The sequence below is a fragment of the Protopterus annectens genome, chromosome 2.part1, assembly GCF_019279795.1.
Source record: "Protopterus annectens isolate FY-2018-M chromosome 2.part1, PAN1.0, whole genome shotgun sequence".
Classification (NCBI taxonomy): domain Eukaryota; kingdom Metazoa; phylum Chordata; order Ceratodontiformes; family Protopteridae; genus Protopterus; species Protopterus annectens.
Window position 1 is genome coordinate 922126474 of NC_056729.1, and position 16949 is coordinate 922143422.

The window sequence follows — 16949 nt, forward strand, 5'->3', positions numbered from 1 at the left end:
ATTTTAACGTTGGGGAACATGCCTGTGACATTGGCATCTACTGCTTGGATGCCAAAGGGGAGTGGACCTAGCACAGACACTTGGGGGACTCCACTGGTGACTGGCCTCTTTGTGGAGGTGGACTCACCAATTCTACCCCCCCCCCCTCCCGGGTCCCATCAGTGAGTCAGCTAGCCATCTAGAGTGTTATAAAGGGATTTATATCTAGTTCAGTAAGTTTGTTGACAATGCCCTAGTGGAGTACTATATCAAATACTGTAGCCCAATCTAGGCAGGCAGTATGCACCATTTTCCCCTCATCCATTTCCATAGTGACCTTTTCAAAGAAGTCCATCAGATTCAGTAAGCATGGCCTTCCATTGACAAAGCCAAACTGGGATGGCACAAGTGTCTGGAGGTCTCCTAAGTCTTTGCTGATAATATGCACTAATCACTAGTGTAGAACTGAATCCTGAAAAACCGTATTAAGCAGGCAAGCTCCTTTGCTATAATGCATTCTAAATAATACTAACATTGAGGTGTAGAAGAATAAAAGGAAATGTATCTGTACTTGGAATATGACAGCAACAGTGCAAGAATATACTGAACATTAAAGGAAATACAAAAGAAACAGAAAAATATGCAGCAAACATTTACTAAAATTAAAACATGGAATACTAAACATGTCTTAGTGACACCAATAATAAATTATATGATACAAACATGACGAAAATTTCATGTAAATGATAAACAGACTGCCAGATTTGTTAAATGAAAAATGCAAGAACATTCATACACCAAAAATATAAAAAAATGGTGCTCAACTGAATACGAGACACTGAGAAATTATTGAAGTTTGAAATGCAAAGTATAATAGGAAAGAAAGCAAACAAAAATTATGTCAGTATTGTCAGAGCAATGATAAAATATTTGTGAATGCTGGGTTATAGACTGTAAATTAGAATAGCATAGAAACACAAGACGTTTTGCAAAATTGGGTTATGCACTATACATTAGAATAGCATAGAAACAAGAAATGTTGTAAAAATGACTACTACATCCATGTTGGTGATGCAGAAAAATAATGCCTGCATGAAAACTGGAAAAAAAAATTAAATGAAATAAGCACCTTGAAACACTGGTAGAGAAATAGTCTCAGTGTTCCTAATCTGCCATTAAAATGGGTGCGAGTTATCAAATGAGAAGGAAAACAATATGTTAAAAGATGTATTGTGTAGTGAAATCACGCAAGTTATGATAAACACTAGAGATAGCACGTTGTGGCTTATAATCTACAAAGCAGGGAAACGTAGAAGCTTTAGGGCAAAAGAATAGTGTGTGTCTGTGCATTTAAAACCAGGTAACATGAGTCATATCACTGTCAAGATTAAACAAAAAAAGAATCAAAGAATTTACTTACATGCTAAATGTGTACAGGTTTCCACCAATTTTCCAATCATGGTAAGAGTAAAAAAAAAAAAAAAGAAATATATCATTAACTACCACAAAAGAAAAGAAAAAAAATCTAAAATATATTTATTTAAAAATTTACCTTTATTACATCTACCCAGTTCCACCCTCTAGGAAGCTCTCCTCTGTGATCTAGGACAAAGAAAAAAAAAAATACAAATGTAAATGTACAACATACACAGACATTCAACACATTCTCCGGTATATAAACAAATTATTTTAATGATAAATTGGTTAACAAAAGTATATGAATTTAAATCCCACCCCAAAAGTAAATCATTTTAAGGCAACTTCTGCAGGAAGGTAAAACAGCAAAAACACATATCCACAATCTTAGAGCTGAAAAGAAGTAGTTACAAGTAGTATTAACCTGGGGCTACTCATGACATCAGAAGGTTATTCTTACTTGGAACAAAATCAAGCTGTACCCTATGCTCAAGGCTGCTTTTTTCCCCAAAAGACAGACAACATGGGTATGTGAGCATACCAGGGCATCAATTATTTCTGTAAAAGGCAGTGCAAATGTCCTGCTTATGGTAAAAAAGCATTAAGGGTAAGCATGGCCATTTACATATAACACACACACCGAGTGAAGCCTTCTACATACAAGTCGGCATGACCAAGGCAGCATCTAGTTAGTCTGACAGATTTTTAGCATTATTAACAAAGTACAGTTGTGTACACTTACCATAAATGTAAATGTTCGAGTGTATTCACTGTTACAGTCATCACATTTGGGTAATCTGCTTGCAGTAGCCCTCAATTGGCCTGATTATCAAAGTCTTAGGAGGGTAACCAGGACTGCAACAGTGAATACACTTGAACATCTACATTTATAGTAAGTGTACACAACTGTACTATGTTCGTGTTTCACTGTTGCAGTCATCACATTTGGGTAGATTTCCAAAGCTAAGGAAGGAAGGAGGTAATTAGATAGCATTAGGACCAGCTATAAGGGCCTGCAAGACTGCAGTGGCAAAGCCAGCTCTGGATTTAGAAAAAATTGGCAAGTGGTAGTGCTTGGTGAAGGTATGTACAGAACTCCAGGTAGCAGCTTCTAGGATGTCCCTGGTAGGGACACCTCTGAGCCTGCAGAGGTAGAGGCAGCCCTGGTTGAATGTGGTCTTATCTCCTTTGGGGTAGGTTTTCCATGGTGCTTATAGCAGAAAGTAATGCAATGGCTTATCCACTTAGAAATGGTTTGCTTAGAAATGGCCTTCCCCTCTGCCCCTGCATTAAATGCAACCAGCAGCTATTCAGATTTCCTGAGGTTTAGTCCTATCCAAGTAAAATCTAAGTTGCCTGTGCACGTACAAGAAGTGCAGTATTCGTTCCCCTTTATTCTGTGGATTAGAAAATAATTTTGGCAAATGAATGGACTCATTAAGGGCCACAATGGATACCACCTTGGGCATGAAGGAGGGATTGGTCCTGAGGGACACCCTGTCCGCATGAAAGATGATGAAAGGCTCCACAGCCATGAGGCCCTGTAATTCAGACACCCTTCTTGCAGAAGTGATGGCTAGAAGGAAGGCTGTTTTCCAGGAAAGGAATTTCAACTATGCATTTGCAGCTGGCTCGAACGGAGATAGAGTGAGCTTTTCCAATACAACATTAAGGTCCCAGGTTGGAGTAGGGGCTCTCCTCGGTGGTCTTAAGTTTTTGGCCCCTCGGAGGAATTGCTTCCACAGTGGATGAGAGAAGAGGGGTGGTTCTGTATTGTAATGAGCTGAAATGGCTAAGGCATGAATTTTGATAGAGGAAAAGGAAAGGCCCTTGTAAAGCATCACAGTTAAGTATTGTAGAATCTGAGGTAAATTGGGCACGGCTGTGACCATCCCCTGAGTTTGGCTCCAGGAACAGAATCTTTTCCATTTTTCAGCATAGGATTTTCTAGTACTAGACCTCCTTGCCTCCAGAATGACATCCTTCACTTGCTTACTGAGTCCTCTAGCATAGACTAGATCCAGGCCTGCTGAATCTAGCTTTGTTTGTATAACTTGAGCACTAATCCAGGCATTCTTTAAAGTATTCAATTGTATTTATTACTGCTTGGTAGCAACTTGATTAAAGTGTAGCTATCATTCTAAGTCTTTTGGATTAAGCACTTGGGCTTCAGACCAGTTGTTTTACATTAGGAAGGTTTGTGGCCTGCACTGTGGTGGCAGGACAGGTAGCTTACATCCTTCTAAGTTGGGAACTGCTGATTGAGGGCTCAGTGTCCGTTATTCTAAAAGTGTATTAGCTCTGGTTTAAGCACTTGGGCTTCAGGCCAGTTATTTTACATTAAGAAGGTTTGTGGTCTGCACTCTTGTGGAAGGAGAGGCTGGACTCTGCCCTTCTGAGCTGGGAATTTCTGGTTAAAGGCTTATAGTCCCTGCATATTTGAACTGCTTCTTACTGAAACTGGTACACCTTGTTTGCTGTAGCATAGACTAGATCCAGGCCTGCTGAATCTAGCTTTGTTTGTATGCTTGTTGTTTGTTTGCTTGTTATTTCCCTGAAACGCTAATTCCACCTAAACGCTTTTCAGCTTCTGTGGATCCCTAGTGATATCTGCATTGCTTACTGTACTTATTTCCTTGTTTCACTTGAAAGAAAGTTACTGTTTGCTGTTTTTGCATTTAAGTTACCTGTAACACATTGCATTTAAGTTACCTGGCACTTGCTCACTAAAGCAATTATATAAGTCAGCACTAAAAAATTAAAAGCACTACACCCTCAGAAACTCCCCTTGAATACCTTGTTCCCCATTGGCCCTTTTTTTCAATTATAAAGGAATTCCCAATACTATTCTAGCATGTCCAAAGGTCAGTTGTCAATCTCCTCTCCGGTCCAGCTGGTGAATCCGGGAATCTAGAGGCAATGTTACAACTGCCTCATGTACACAGACAACCCTCTCCTCCTCCCAACAAATTCCAACACATGTGAGAGATGCAACCATATAGCCAAACTGGAGGCTTAGCTCTCTCAACTCAGTACTGGCGTAACCAGTCAGGAGGAGAAGGAAACAACACTCACTACAATTCCAGTCTCACACAGACCTAACACGACAGCAAACACACAAAAACATACTCGGAGGCTCTAAATAAAAATCTGCCTAAGCAGCAGAGACCTCCAAAGCAGACACCCAAGCAACCGCTACCTCAAAAAAAAACACGTGCAACACATAGCTCACAAAGCCAGTGTGCCAAACAGTCACAGCCCTTAAGGCTAAACAACACACCTGATACACTTGTAACAGGTGACTCTTTCGTCAGGCACACTGACGTCCCGCTCACCAGGCTGAATAAGGAGAATGTCACGGTGAGCTGCCTGTCAGCCGCTAGGATCCGCCACATAACACAAGCACTCAGGTCACTCCAAGGCAAGTACAAATATGACTCAGTCATTGTCCATGCTGGTGTGAATGACCTGAGACGTACCACCCTGGACTACATGAAAAGAGACAGAGGAGCCCAGGTTGGTATGACCCTGACCTTGAGTAGCATCTTACCCTCACCAAGAATGATGCCACAATATGAAGACAATTGATCAATTTCAACAATTGGCTTTAGTATTGGTGTCATTCAAAGGGGATCCAATGCCTGTCAGCCTGGGATGACATGCTCGACAAGCCATGATGCTTCGCTAGGGACGGCTTGCACCTGTCACCCCTGGGCTTTCGGATATTTGTAAAGGCTCTTGCTACCCCCATAGTGCCTTTTTTAGGCAAGGCTCAAAAGACAAACCCACCCTCCATAGGTATCGCAAGGGATAAGAAACTAAGAGTAATGTTACTCAATGCCAGAAGTCTAAACCTCAAGATGCACGCACTCTAAACTCTCCTCAGCATGGAGAACATCGATATCTGTGCAGTAACAGAAACCTGGTTCAAGGCTCCCGAGAGCACCCCAGCACTACCAGGTTATACCTCATACCATGCTTTTCGGCCCCAAAACTTGGACTGAACCACAAAGGAGGGAAGTATCAATGTTCGTCAAAGATACCCACACCTCCAGGTTGGTGGCACAGCACGAAGCATCAGAGACTATCCATGTGCAACTAACAGTGAGTAAAACTGCCTTCCAGTTTATAGCCTGCTACAGACCACCCTCCCAAACCCAGGAACCCCACTCGGCCTTCCTGAGAACACTGGAAAATATGAAGGTCTCTCCAAACACCATTATATTGGCGACTTCAACTACCCAAACATAGACTGGGAGCATTACTCTAACTGCAACACCTAGCCCAAAGGTTCCTAGAATTTATAAACTCAAATGCTATGGAACAACTTGTTACCACTCCCACAAGAGGGGAAAACATACTGGACCTGATCATCACCAACATGGGGACCCTATGCTCCAGACCAGAAGTGTATCCCTCACTGGTAAGATCAGACCATAAACTAATCTCACTGGATATTCACATCCCGACCCCACCCCCTGCCCAGAAAACCACAGTGAAAAACTTCTCTAAAGCAAATTTCACACTCCTCAAAACCGAGGTGGAATCCTTCAAAGCCCCCGGGCCAGTGGAAAATACGGCCCAGACCGCAGAATCCTTTATAAACACATTCTATGAACACCTTCAGGAATGCATGGATCATGCAATCCCAAATAAAACCAAGACCCAATCCTCCAAAGGCAGATGTCCTGTCTGGTGGACCCTAGCCATAAACAAACTATACAATAGAAGGAGGAAGCTACTACATGATAGAGCAAAATCCTAAAAAGGGAAGGCATCTCTGATCAGTATTAGCAAAAAACTACAGGCACTCATAAAATCATCTAAGGCCAGCTTCGAAAGAAAAATTGCACAGGACACTAAGGATAATCACAAGGCTTCCTTTAGTTATGTTAGGAACCTGGGTGGGAATTCCCAGATATGCTCAGAATTAGTCCAAAATGACAAAAAATACACCGAACCCACAGACATTGCCAACATCCTAACTGACAGGTTCAGCGCAACCCCCCCCCCCACCAAAAGGGCAAATATCTATCCCAGCAGAGTGCTGCCCCCCCTGACATCTCAGATGCTCAGGTAAGAGCCGCCCTCTCCAAAGCAAAAACACAGCATCAATGGGACCAGACAGTGTCCCGGCTGTCCCTACATGAACTCCAAGAAGAGCTAAACCCAAACATAAAACTACTGTTCAATCTCAGCCTTACTACAGGATATGTACCCAAAGAGTGGCGTACAGCAACAGTGGTCCCTCTCCACAAAGGTGGTGCCTCAACGGATCCTGGAAACTATCGCCCCATAAGCCTGACTAGCTTGGTCTGCAAAGCTATGGAAAGGATCATCATGGACCTCATAAATAAAGATATTGGGGACCTACAGACACTGGATCCTACCGAGTTCAGCTTTGTTAAGGGCAGATCCTGCCTCTTAAACCTGGTTGATTTCTTTGAAACAGTCACCAAGGCCACTGACAAGGGGAAGATGGTCCACACAGCCTACCTGGACCTCGCAAAAGTCTTCGATACAATACCCCACTCGGGCATTATAGATAAGCTCACCAGCTTAAATATAAACCCCTGTGTCACTAGATGGGTTGCAAACTGGCTCAAGGACAGCGCCCACATGGTTAGAATTGCTGGAGCCATGTCGGACTCCAAACCAGTTACAAGTGGCATCCCACAAGGCTTAGTCCTGGGACCTCTCTTGTTCGGTATATATTTCTCTGAGGTACAGGCCAACACGGAAGGACTGTGGCTGACCAAGTTCACAGATGACTGCAAAATGGGCGCCATAATCGGCTCTCCAGCCGACACAAGCATCCTTCAAAAGGGCCTCATAGAAACAGACAACTGGTGCCAGAGCCATGGCCTCAAGCTAAACACCAAAAAGTGTATAGTCATCCCCTTTGGCAAAAACAAAGTGCCCACAAATTACCACATAGGTGGTAATCCATTAAGTACAGAAGAAGTAATTAGGGACCTGGGGACCCAAGTTGATAGCAATCTCTCATTTGACAACCACGTGGCCAAAGTGGTTAGAAAAACATTTTATATAGCCCACCTAATCATGAAGGGATTCACATCTAGATCAGGGGAGGTCATAGTGCCTCTTTACTCATCCCTCATCAGGCCCATAATTGAGTACAATGCCCCTTTTGGGATGTACCTTACCAGACACCTGCAGCAACTGGAAAGACCCCAAACGTACCTCACCAAGAGGATCAAAGAGCTCAAATAGATGCCATATTCTGCCCGGTTAAAGAAACTCCAGCTCTACTCAGTGGCATACCGCCTGCTCAGAGGCGATCTGTGCCTGACGTATAAAGCCATGTCCAACCCAGAATTAATGGACATGCTGCACCTCAGAAAATCCAAATCCCATCGAGCTACGCGCTCGAGAGACTTGACCCTCAGCAGTGAAATAAATAGGGCATGCTGGAGGGACAGATTCATAACCCAGAAGCTTCCTTCACTCTGGAATAAAATCCCAGTCCAGGTTAGGCAGAGTCCCTCATTGACTCTCTTCAAGAGGAATCTTGATGAGTGGATGGGAGATCGTAGGTTTACCCCGGGTATCACTTCTGTTTCACTCTTAGACAGAGGCACAGTATACTAACCTCGAAAAAGGGCATAGCAAAATTAATTTAAAATGGGTGGTGAAAGCCAAACACACTCTGGCTAGGCTTATAAATGCCCTAGGCCAGATAGCCTAGCATGAACCTATGAACCTATGGTATTGGAAAGATCAGGTAATTAGCCAGGCTGCCAGGTTCAGGGTTTGAAGCTGTTGATGCAGAATCTGGCCCTCTTGCTGAGACAGCAGAGCAGGGGTCTGAGGCAGGTACCATGGTGCCAGTAGTGACATACTGTGCAAGAAGGGGTACCAGTGTTGGCGTGGCCAGTCTGGTGCAATCAGTATTGTCCTTGGTTTGTTCTATTTGATCTTTAGTAGTACCTTGGAGAGGAGAGGCAGAGGAGGAAAGACAAACTGGTGAAGGACAGGGCATCCACTTTCCAAGCTGGTTTGTGGGGAGTCCTTGTGCAGAATTTGTCCAATTGGTAGTGCTGGGGCGAGGCAAACAGTTCTATCTCTGGGCTCCCCCATTTGTTTCTCCACATGTTGAATATCTTTGTTTCAGTTTCCACTCGTGTGGGTCAGAGATTTCTGCATAGGTCGTCTGCCAGCGTATTTAGCTTTCCTGGCAGGAATTGAACCTGTAGATGCACTTGTTAGCTCAAGGATGTGTTCCCAGAGCCATGGCTAGTCTGCAGAGAGGGTATGAGTAGGTTCCCCCCTGCTTGTTTATGTACCTCATAACAGTGGTGTTGTCCATCTTTACCAATAATTGTCCTGGAAGAATGTGGTCCTTGAAGGCTGACAGAGCATCCTGTACAGCTAACATTTCTTTTTGACTGATATGCAGGTGCATTTGACTTGGGTTCCATTTGCCCTGAATGCACTGCCCTGCCAAGTGAGCCCCCCCCCATGCATAGTCTGATGTGTCTGTTAGGGCTTGGGTGGCAGGGTGTAGAGGGAATAGTAGTCCCTTGTTTTGGTGGCAAGCCTCTGCCCACCAAAGGAGCTCTATCTGTAGACAAGGTATGATAGGAATTATTGATTCTAGATCCTGAGAATGTTGACACCATAGGCTTTTAGATACCATTGTAGTTTCCTCATATGCAGTCTTGCATATGGAATTAGTAGAATGCAGGAGGCCATGAACCCCAGGGCTTGCAGTAGTTTGAAGTAGGCTGTCAAATGAACATTTTTCTCTGGCGTGAGGTAGGCCATCTGGGAAGTTGTATTCAAGCTTGCTCCCAGGGGTACAATATGTGATTTCTTTTCATTTATGGTGTACCCCAGAGAAGTTAGCAATTTCTTTACAAATGCCAGATGAGTTAATAGTATGTCCAGGCTTTCTGCCTGAATTAGACAATCGTCCAGGTATGGGTATAACTGAATATTTATTTGCCTGCAAAATGCAATGACTGGAGCTAGGCACTTTGTGAATACCCTGGGCGCAGTAGACAAGCCAAAGGGCAGTGCAGAGAACTGATAGTGCATGTAGCCTGCTCTGAAGCGTAGGTATCTTCTGAAAGATTCCCTTATTGGGATGTGCAGGTAGGCTTCCTTTAAATCCAGTGTTGCCAACCAGGCATCTTTGCCTAGCATGGGAAGCAGCTGATGAAGAGCTAGCATCTTGAATTTTGGAATTACAAAAAATGTGTTTAGGGTAGACAGGTCCAGGATAGGACGCCAGGAATGGTCTTTTCTGGGTACCAGGAAAAATCTGGAGTAGAAACCTTGCCCCCATTCTTCTTCTGGAACAGGGTGAATAGCCCTGATGCTTAAGAGAGAGAGAACTTGCTTTTGAGCCTCTGCCCACGGATTTGGGGGTAGGTCTGGACAGCTGTTCGGGGTTGGTAAGGAGTGGAAGTGGAATCTGTATCCTTGGGGATACTATATTTAAAACCCATTTGTCCTGGGTAATATGTTCCCAATTTTTTGCAGGCAGGGCAATCTTTCCCCCTAAAGGAAAGAGTCAGTTGAGCAGGGCTTGGAAAGTTTAAAGTTACGTCATTTAGACAGTTTACCATAGGGGGGAGTCTTACTACTCCCTGCTTTGGAAGTGGGAGCCCCCCACTGCTTAGGCCTGTGAGTACCTTGGGACTGAAGCCTGGGTGTTCTGCTGGTTCTGGGTTTGGACTGAGAAGGACTGGAAGATGCAGGAAAGGACCAATTCTTAGTGGGCTAATGCCTACTAAATCTGGGAGGTTGTACTTGCAGGAAATCTTTAACAGTTTGCATAGATTTAGTTTTTTCCTCCATCATTTTAACTACTTCTGCTTTTTTGCCAAACGGGCAGTCTTGGTTTAAGAGAGCATCCAGTAATTTAGCTTCAACATGATCTGGCAAAGATTGCTCCTTACGCCAAGCATGCTTTCTAAGTACAGACCCATTGACAGCGGCTCTACAAGATGCCTCTAATTAATCAAAACCACATTGCAAAGTATGTTTTCCAACTTGCTCAGCAAAATGCATTAAATCCTGTAATTCTTTATTTGCAGCCCAGTCAGGAATCATCATCATTTTCTGTTTAAGCAATCCAATAATAGTCTGCTGATACTTTAACATATGAAACTGGCAGTTTAAAGTCCTAATGGCCAAAGTCGCAGAATTGTATATCTTCTTACCCCATCTATCCAGCGCCCTGGAATCTCTATCAGAGGGGGTGAGATTTTTGGCAGTAGTAGCCTTAATAGCCTTGGGCCCCAGTAAAATGGTCTCAGGATCCGCAGTAGGATTTTTAAAGAGGAACTTGTGAGAGTCAGGTACCCTGTAATACCAATCAGGTTTTCTGGGAGCAGGATAAGGTGTCAGGGGCCAGGCTGGATTCCAAGAAGGCATCATCTACAATGTCCAGTACAGGAGCGATAGCTAAAGAATTCCCTAAGCCCCTTTTTGGAGTCAGAGTAATCCTGGCTTTCTCAGCGGAAATGCTCCCTAAGAGTATGCAAGGTTTCACCAAAAGAGGAATCCTCAGGAGGGGAAGCAGAGGGAATGGAGTCTTCTGCATCAGAATCCTCATAGGTAGATAAGGGCAAATCCTGGTCATCAGAGAAAACAGAAATTTCAGAATCCTGATCAGAAGAATCAGAAGGAAACTCAGTCCTAGGTCTCTTAGAGGGGGAAGGGTGGCTTCCCCTGATTAGAGTAATAAGGTCTTCAGCCATTCTTATCATTTGTTTTTTTAGACATAGGGGCCTGACCATGAGGTCTGGGTGTCGGTTTTCTAAGCATAGATAGAGTTTTAGGCCTTGAAGAAGAAGATGGCGTCAGTTTAATATGCAAGTCAGTAGGCCTGAATACACCCTCAGAAGTCGGTGCCAGCACAGCGGCTCTGGACCCATCCAACGTAGAGACATCCTCAGGTTCCAAAGTCGAAGAAGCATCTCGCGGCATACCGGGCTGCGAATGGGTCTTAGTAGAGGCCTGTGAATCTAAAGTAGAGGGTATCAGGGGCTGCGAAAGCGCCTCACTGAGTACCGGCGAACTGGCGACTAGCTTAGGAGAAGCGTCGTCGGCAGCTTTGGACCTATGCGGTCTGTCTCTGTCTTTATCTTTGTGTTTTTTCAGAATGTTTGTAGTCGGGTGGCTTACTGAAGCCATTTCTGGATAATTGAACAGAGTACCAAAATATTTGGATGCGTAAATGAACAGATGAATAGTACGAGGATTGAATAAGGCACAAAACCGACAGCGAGGTATGTCATTGGTCGGGGCCTAAGCAAGGAATGCAGTACAAATGAAAATCTTTATGAGGCATTTGCTTTCCACAAGAAATACAATTGTTAACTTTTACTGACATCAGTTTAGAACTAGAAAAAGGATCGGGATACTTAGCTTAGCTGAAGACTTCGGATCTGAAACTCGAAAATGAAAATTTCAGGAGTCAGTTGACCGGCACTTGGGAACTGCTTCTGCTTCGGGCACCGCACGGCAAGAAAGACTGATGTAATGGCATCGGCTCCATGCTTTATAACCCTGAATACCGGACATCATGGAAGATGAGACAGCAACCAACGCAGGACCCAAGACTTTGATAATCAGGCCGACTGAGGGCTACTCTAAGCAGATAACCCAAATGTGATGACTGCAACAGTGAAACACGAAGAACATCCATCACGTTGTTTCATATCACCTTGCCAGCTGAGTGGAGTCTACTGATTCAATGGATATTTTTCAAGGGGTAATTGCGAGATTATTTCTTAAAACAAACTGACCAGTATTTAAAAGGCATTATATAATATACACCGACAAAACAATATGACATACTTGAGATGTGTGGCAATTAATACAGAGGATTATGGCTCTGAACTGTTAGTTAACTACTTCCTTTTGCCCAGGGTAGAAGGTTTGATTCCTTCCGCCTGCATTTCCCTACTGGGTGACTGACAGTGACTCTAAGCAAAGTTACTTAATCAAAACAGTACTCATGGGTTATCCCAGTGGGTTTACCTGCTTAACAAATGTATAACAAAAAAGAAAAAAGCTGGATGAGCTGATCAGTTTAAAAGCAAAAAGAACCAAATGGGAGTTGCAGGACTGATTTTATAGTTTCCCTCTTGAGTAGGACTTGTTAGAAATGTAGCCCAGACATGCAGGAACAGATACGTAATCTCATCTTATAGTATCTGTGGGGAAAGTCCTAATCAGTGGGCAGACCACTGGGATGTATTCTACAGCAGTTCTAAGCTTGGGTATTTTATTTTGTTTCTATTTAGCTCATTGCTTGGGGCCATGCACACCCTCTGTCAGCAAATACCTCATAATGACTCAACACATGAGGAAAGCATGGCTAGTCCCTGTACTCACCAGTTGGTTCCATTAACTGACCAAGCACAATTTGTGCAATGGGAATCAGAGGACAGCTGTATCACACAAGGATATATAAATATACGCTTTCCCATTTTACAGAGAGCTAATACTGTAACTAATAGATAAAGGGGTCATCCACACTCCAGGGATGAGAAGAATTAATAAGTACCCAATGAGGAACGGTTCCACTTCATATCATCGAATTATCATTTCATCGAATTACAAATCATCGAGACCAAATCGTCGAAAACTCATTTCATCGAAAACTCATATCATCGAATCTCAGATCATTGAAAACTATAAAGCAGCTAAAAATAACATCCCAGACACTGTTTACTATGTTTATGCAGGGGGGCAAGCCCCCCTGCACCCCCCACACCCCCTGTAATTAAATATACCAACTCCAAGGTCGCACTACAGTGGGGTTAGGAAATTACCTTTTTCCCCCACTCTAGTGTGACCTTGGAGTTGGTATATTTATTTACGGGGGGTGGAGCCCCCCACATGGGGGGGTGCAGGGGGGGCTTGCCCCCCTGCATAAATGTAGTAAACACTTTGTGGAACGTTATTTGTAGCTGCTTCATAGTTTTCAATGATTTGAGATTTGATGATATGAGTTTTCGACGATTTGGTCTCGATGATTTGAAATTCGATGATATGAAGTGGAACCATGAGGAACACACCTTCACAGATAAACTATTATAGTGACTACATTACCAGTTGCATCCGATACCAGGATTCCTCCACAGTAAATAGGAATTAGGTAGAATCTCAAGCAGCAACAAAAAAAGGAAAGAAAAATACATGGTCAGAGCTAAAGGACTAAAATGAAATGTCAGTAGGCCAAATGTAGTAAAATCAATATGCCAAGGCCAGAAGACTGAATCCTATAACACTAAGGTGCAAAATGATGTCTAATATCTGTAATCATGAATGAGCAGTAGTGTTTGGTGAAAGTGTAAACATACCTATTAATGTTTCTTCAGTAGAATCTGTTACACAATGTGACAAAGGTGATAAATGTGTGATTAACATGAAACTGGAAGCACAAAAAGTGAAATCAAATGCAGCAATATTTACAGCATTTGTGTACTTCAAATAATCACAATTATGAAGTTACACTATAAAATGTAACTGGGCTACGGGTAAAAATGCCCTGCCATGCAATACAAAAACATTTTTTGGAACCAAGGCATGCAACATACCACAGTGTGACGGTCAAGATAACTGATTGTGAACTAATAAACAAAAAACAACTACTGTCCCAAGTACAAATAAATCCTGGTCCCGGAAAATTAAAAATGCTTTATTGGTCCAACCACCTCGATAGGAACACCACCAAACAAACTGAAAGGCTGTGGAAGAAACAGAGAAAACACTCCAAAATAACGTATTCAACACAACGTTTTCGTCGCCAACTTCTTCAGTTGTGAACTAATGTCCAAGTGGTGGTGGAAAAACTGCAACAATGGGGAACTTTTTCAAACAAACACTGGAAAACAGCTACAAGCCAGGTGGCATAGGTTTTGTCAGCACCAATCTCCAAAGTGCGTCTGCCTGTCTGATGGCAAAACACAAAGCAATGAGAAAAACTCTTGTAAAACTGCCAGCTACAAACTTTCTGAAGGGGAAACAGCTGTTCTATTTCCCTGAACTTGTGTACACCATTCAGGTAAAAACTAAGCTGACAGTGCAGATTTATCCCTAGAAAAAACACACAGTAATGAATGCACTGGTTCAAGGATAATTCTAAGACAACTTTCAGGAGGAAACATGGGTTAGTCCTAAGAGTACCTGCTCCTTCTTGTAAGACTAAGTATGGTTGCCTAAAAATAAAAAGGCCTGAAACTCCAAGATCCTGCAAGCAAAGGGCATTGATCAGCAAGAAATGCGTCTTCCAAAAGATAAATCTGAGAACTGACAAGTCAGTAGGCTTGAAAGGGGGGGGGGGTATGAAGAGGCTTGCTACTCATGACATTCAAGTCCATGGAGGAAAATAGTTCTTACGAAACACAGACTTAGAACCTCAGAGGATCTTCTTAACTAGACAGTGCTAGGCCACAGTCCTGTCCTTCACAATAACATGATGCACAGAAGCTTCCTGATGCACGTAGTTTAATTGTAGAATAAAGAGACTCAGAAATGAATAAGTGCCAAGAATAGGACACAACAGCCTCAAGATTAACAAACTGAGATGGTACAATATAGCTTACCAAGCAGAGTGACAGATTCTAATTAGCTGAATAAGTCCAATAGTAAGTGTAAAGCTCACTGGAGACTTCAGTCATACCAGAAATTATTGCAGGAATTTCAAGCAGGACAGAGAGAGAGATTTTACTATATGTAGTTAATTATAAAATAGTCAACGGTTACATGCATGATCCTGAAAACTTGAATAATGAAAGACTGCTTTTAATATTAACTTGGAAACAACACAGCAGTGGAAATTATTTGTCCTTTTCTCCCAAGAATGTGTAATGTTGGAGTAAGTATGTGTAATGTTGGAGTTAGTAAATTGTGTGCATGTTTAGGTGCAAGGGTTGTGAACTTTAACAATTAAGTTCATGTAAAATGTCTAATTTTTTTCTCCCCTCTGGGCTATCTGCTGCTGCTACTGGCGCTGGTTAATGTCCCTACAAATGTTCAATCACAGCAGACCACATTAAAGTCCAACCTAGGGGTTATGACAAAGGTCTTAACCATACATTCAAAATAAAAAAAAAAAAAAAGAGGACAGGCTTGATCCACTATGGAAGACTGGAACTTTGACAGAGGAGACAAGTAGCTAAGAGACTTTTACTGCTAATGTGGCAGAGGTAAACATCTTCTTGGTGTCATAGGACTAGCAGGCAGTAAGATGGTTAGGCATTGTGGTCTCAAACTTTGCTGGACCACAAAGCTTACACAACAGTCCTCTACAATATGCTCACAGGGAATCTAACACCAATCAGCTTTGGACTTGTAGAATGAATCCACCTTCTTGACAGCAAAGGGAGAAGTACTGAGATGGTCTGGGCTACATAAATAGAATCCTTAGCACAGACTCCATAGGTTTGATGAAGGAAATCAATGCCTCTTCCTTCCAAATGTACTTATCTTGGAATGTCTTAGGTGGTAAGTAAGGTAAGGGGGCTCTCACCGGCCAATTCATAGAGAATTTCATGACCCATGTGTCTTCTTTGAAAGGGTGGAGCCGCAGGAGATGGGTGGCCTTGTTTTACTGGGATACAGTACATTTTATTGCAACACTGATCGTCAGAGATCTCTACTGAAATATGACAAATAAAAGCTTTGATTTTTCTGAGCTAGGTGAATGGTGAGGGGTATGCTCCTTGCATTTCTATGCAAATGGATTTGCCACCAGCATTCCATCACTTATTAATCTACTCAGAGGTTGTTACATGCATTCAACTGACAAACTCTTAACAGAACAGTTGCACCTTATCTGCCTGGATGAGAATAGCAACAGTCTCATACCATGATAAAGACACAGACCTGTGTAATCTCATCTTTGAGACAGGCAGGCCTATTCTGAGTCATTGCAAGAATATGCTGCACATGTGATCACTGGAGATTAGGTAATGGGGCACCACTGCTCAGGGACACACCTACAGAAGGCAGCACTGGCACAGGACAGACCAATATGGGTTCTTGTGATGGCAACAGGCTATGCCCCATCCCCAGGCTCCCAACATATGTCACACAACAGCCTAACGCTGAATGCCTGACCTGCAGGTTCCATGGTTGGAGGTCCTGGTGAACCCTCTACTCTCTGTGCCACTGAGCCCTGGTTTAATTCAAAGACAGGCCTAGGAGAAGATTCCTCAATCCAGAGTGCAACCACGAAGCACCCATCAAGAGACTGAAAGGTACCACTTCCAAAGTGCAGTCTGTTTGCTGGCAAGTACTGCCTACTCAACTGGCTTACACATCACGCCAGCCCCAAAGTAGCTGAAGTGCAAACTTGACTTCTTTCTAGCTGAAGGGAGGCTGGTGACACACAGGGCCTTCAAAGTAGCCTCTGTAATGGACTTATTTTTATTTATTTATTTAACATTTGTTGACCGGGCTAGTCTAGCTGGATATATGTCCATTTTCAGTAGAGGCCCGGGGAGAAAAGCTCCAAAAGAACAGACCAATTTAAAAACAAATTACATTTACAAGGCATTTAACTTCAG

The 16949-nt window shown here is 43.0% G+C and overlaps 1 protein-coding gene across 2 annotated transcripts in view; it reads right to left on the bottom strand.

The window, feature by feature from the left end:
- Positions 1–16949, bottom strand: part of RWDD4 (RWD domain containing 4) — a 441468-nt gene that overhangs the window by 90988 nt on the left and 333531 nt on the right. For both annotated transcript variants that reach the window (XM_044062554.1, XM_044062555.1), the window contains 2 exons: positions 1532–1581; positions 1400–1402 (listed from right to left, as the gene is read on the bottom strand). In XM_044062554.1, coding sequence (XP_043918489.1) covers positions 1400–1402; positions 1532–1581 — 53 coding nt within the window. The remainder of the gene's footprint in view (positions 1–1399; positions 1403–1531; positions 1582–16949) is intronic.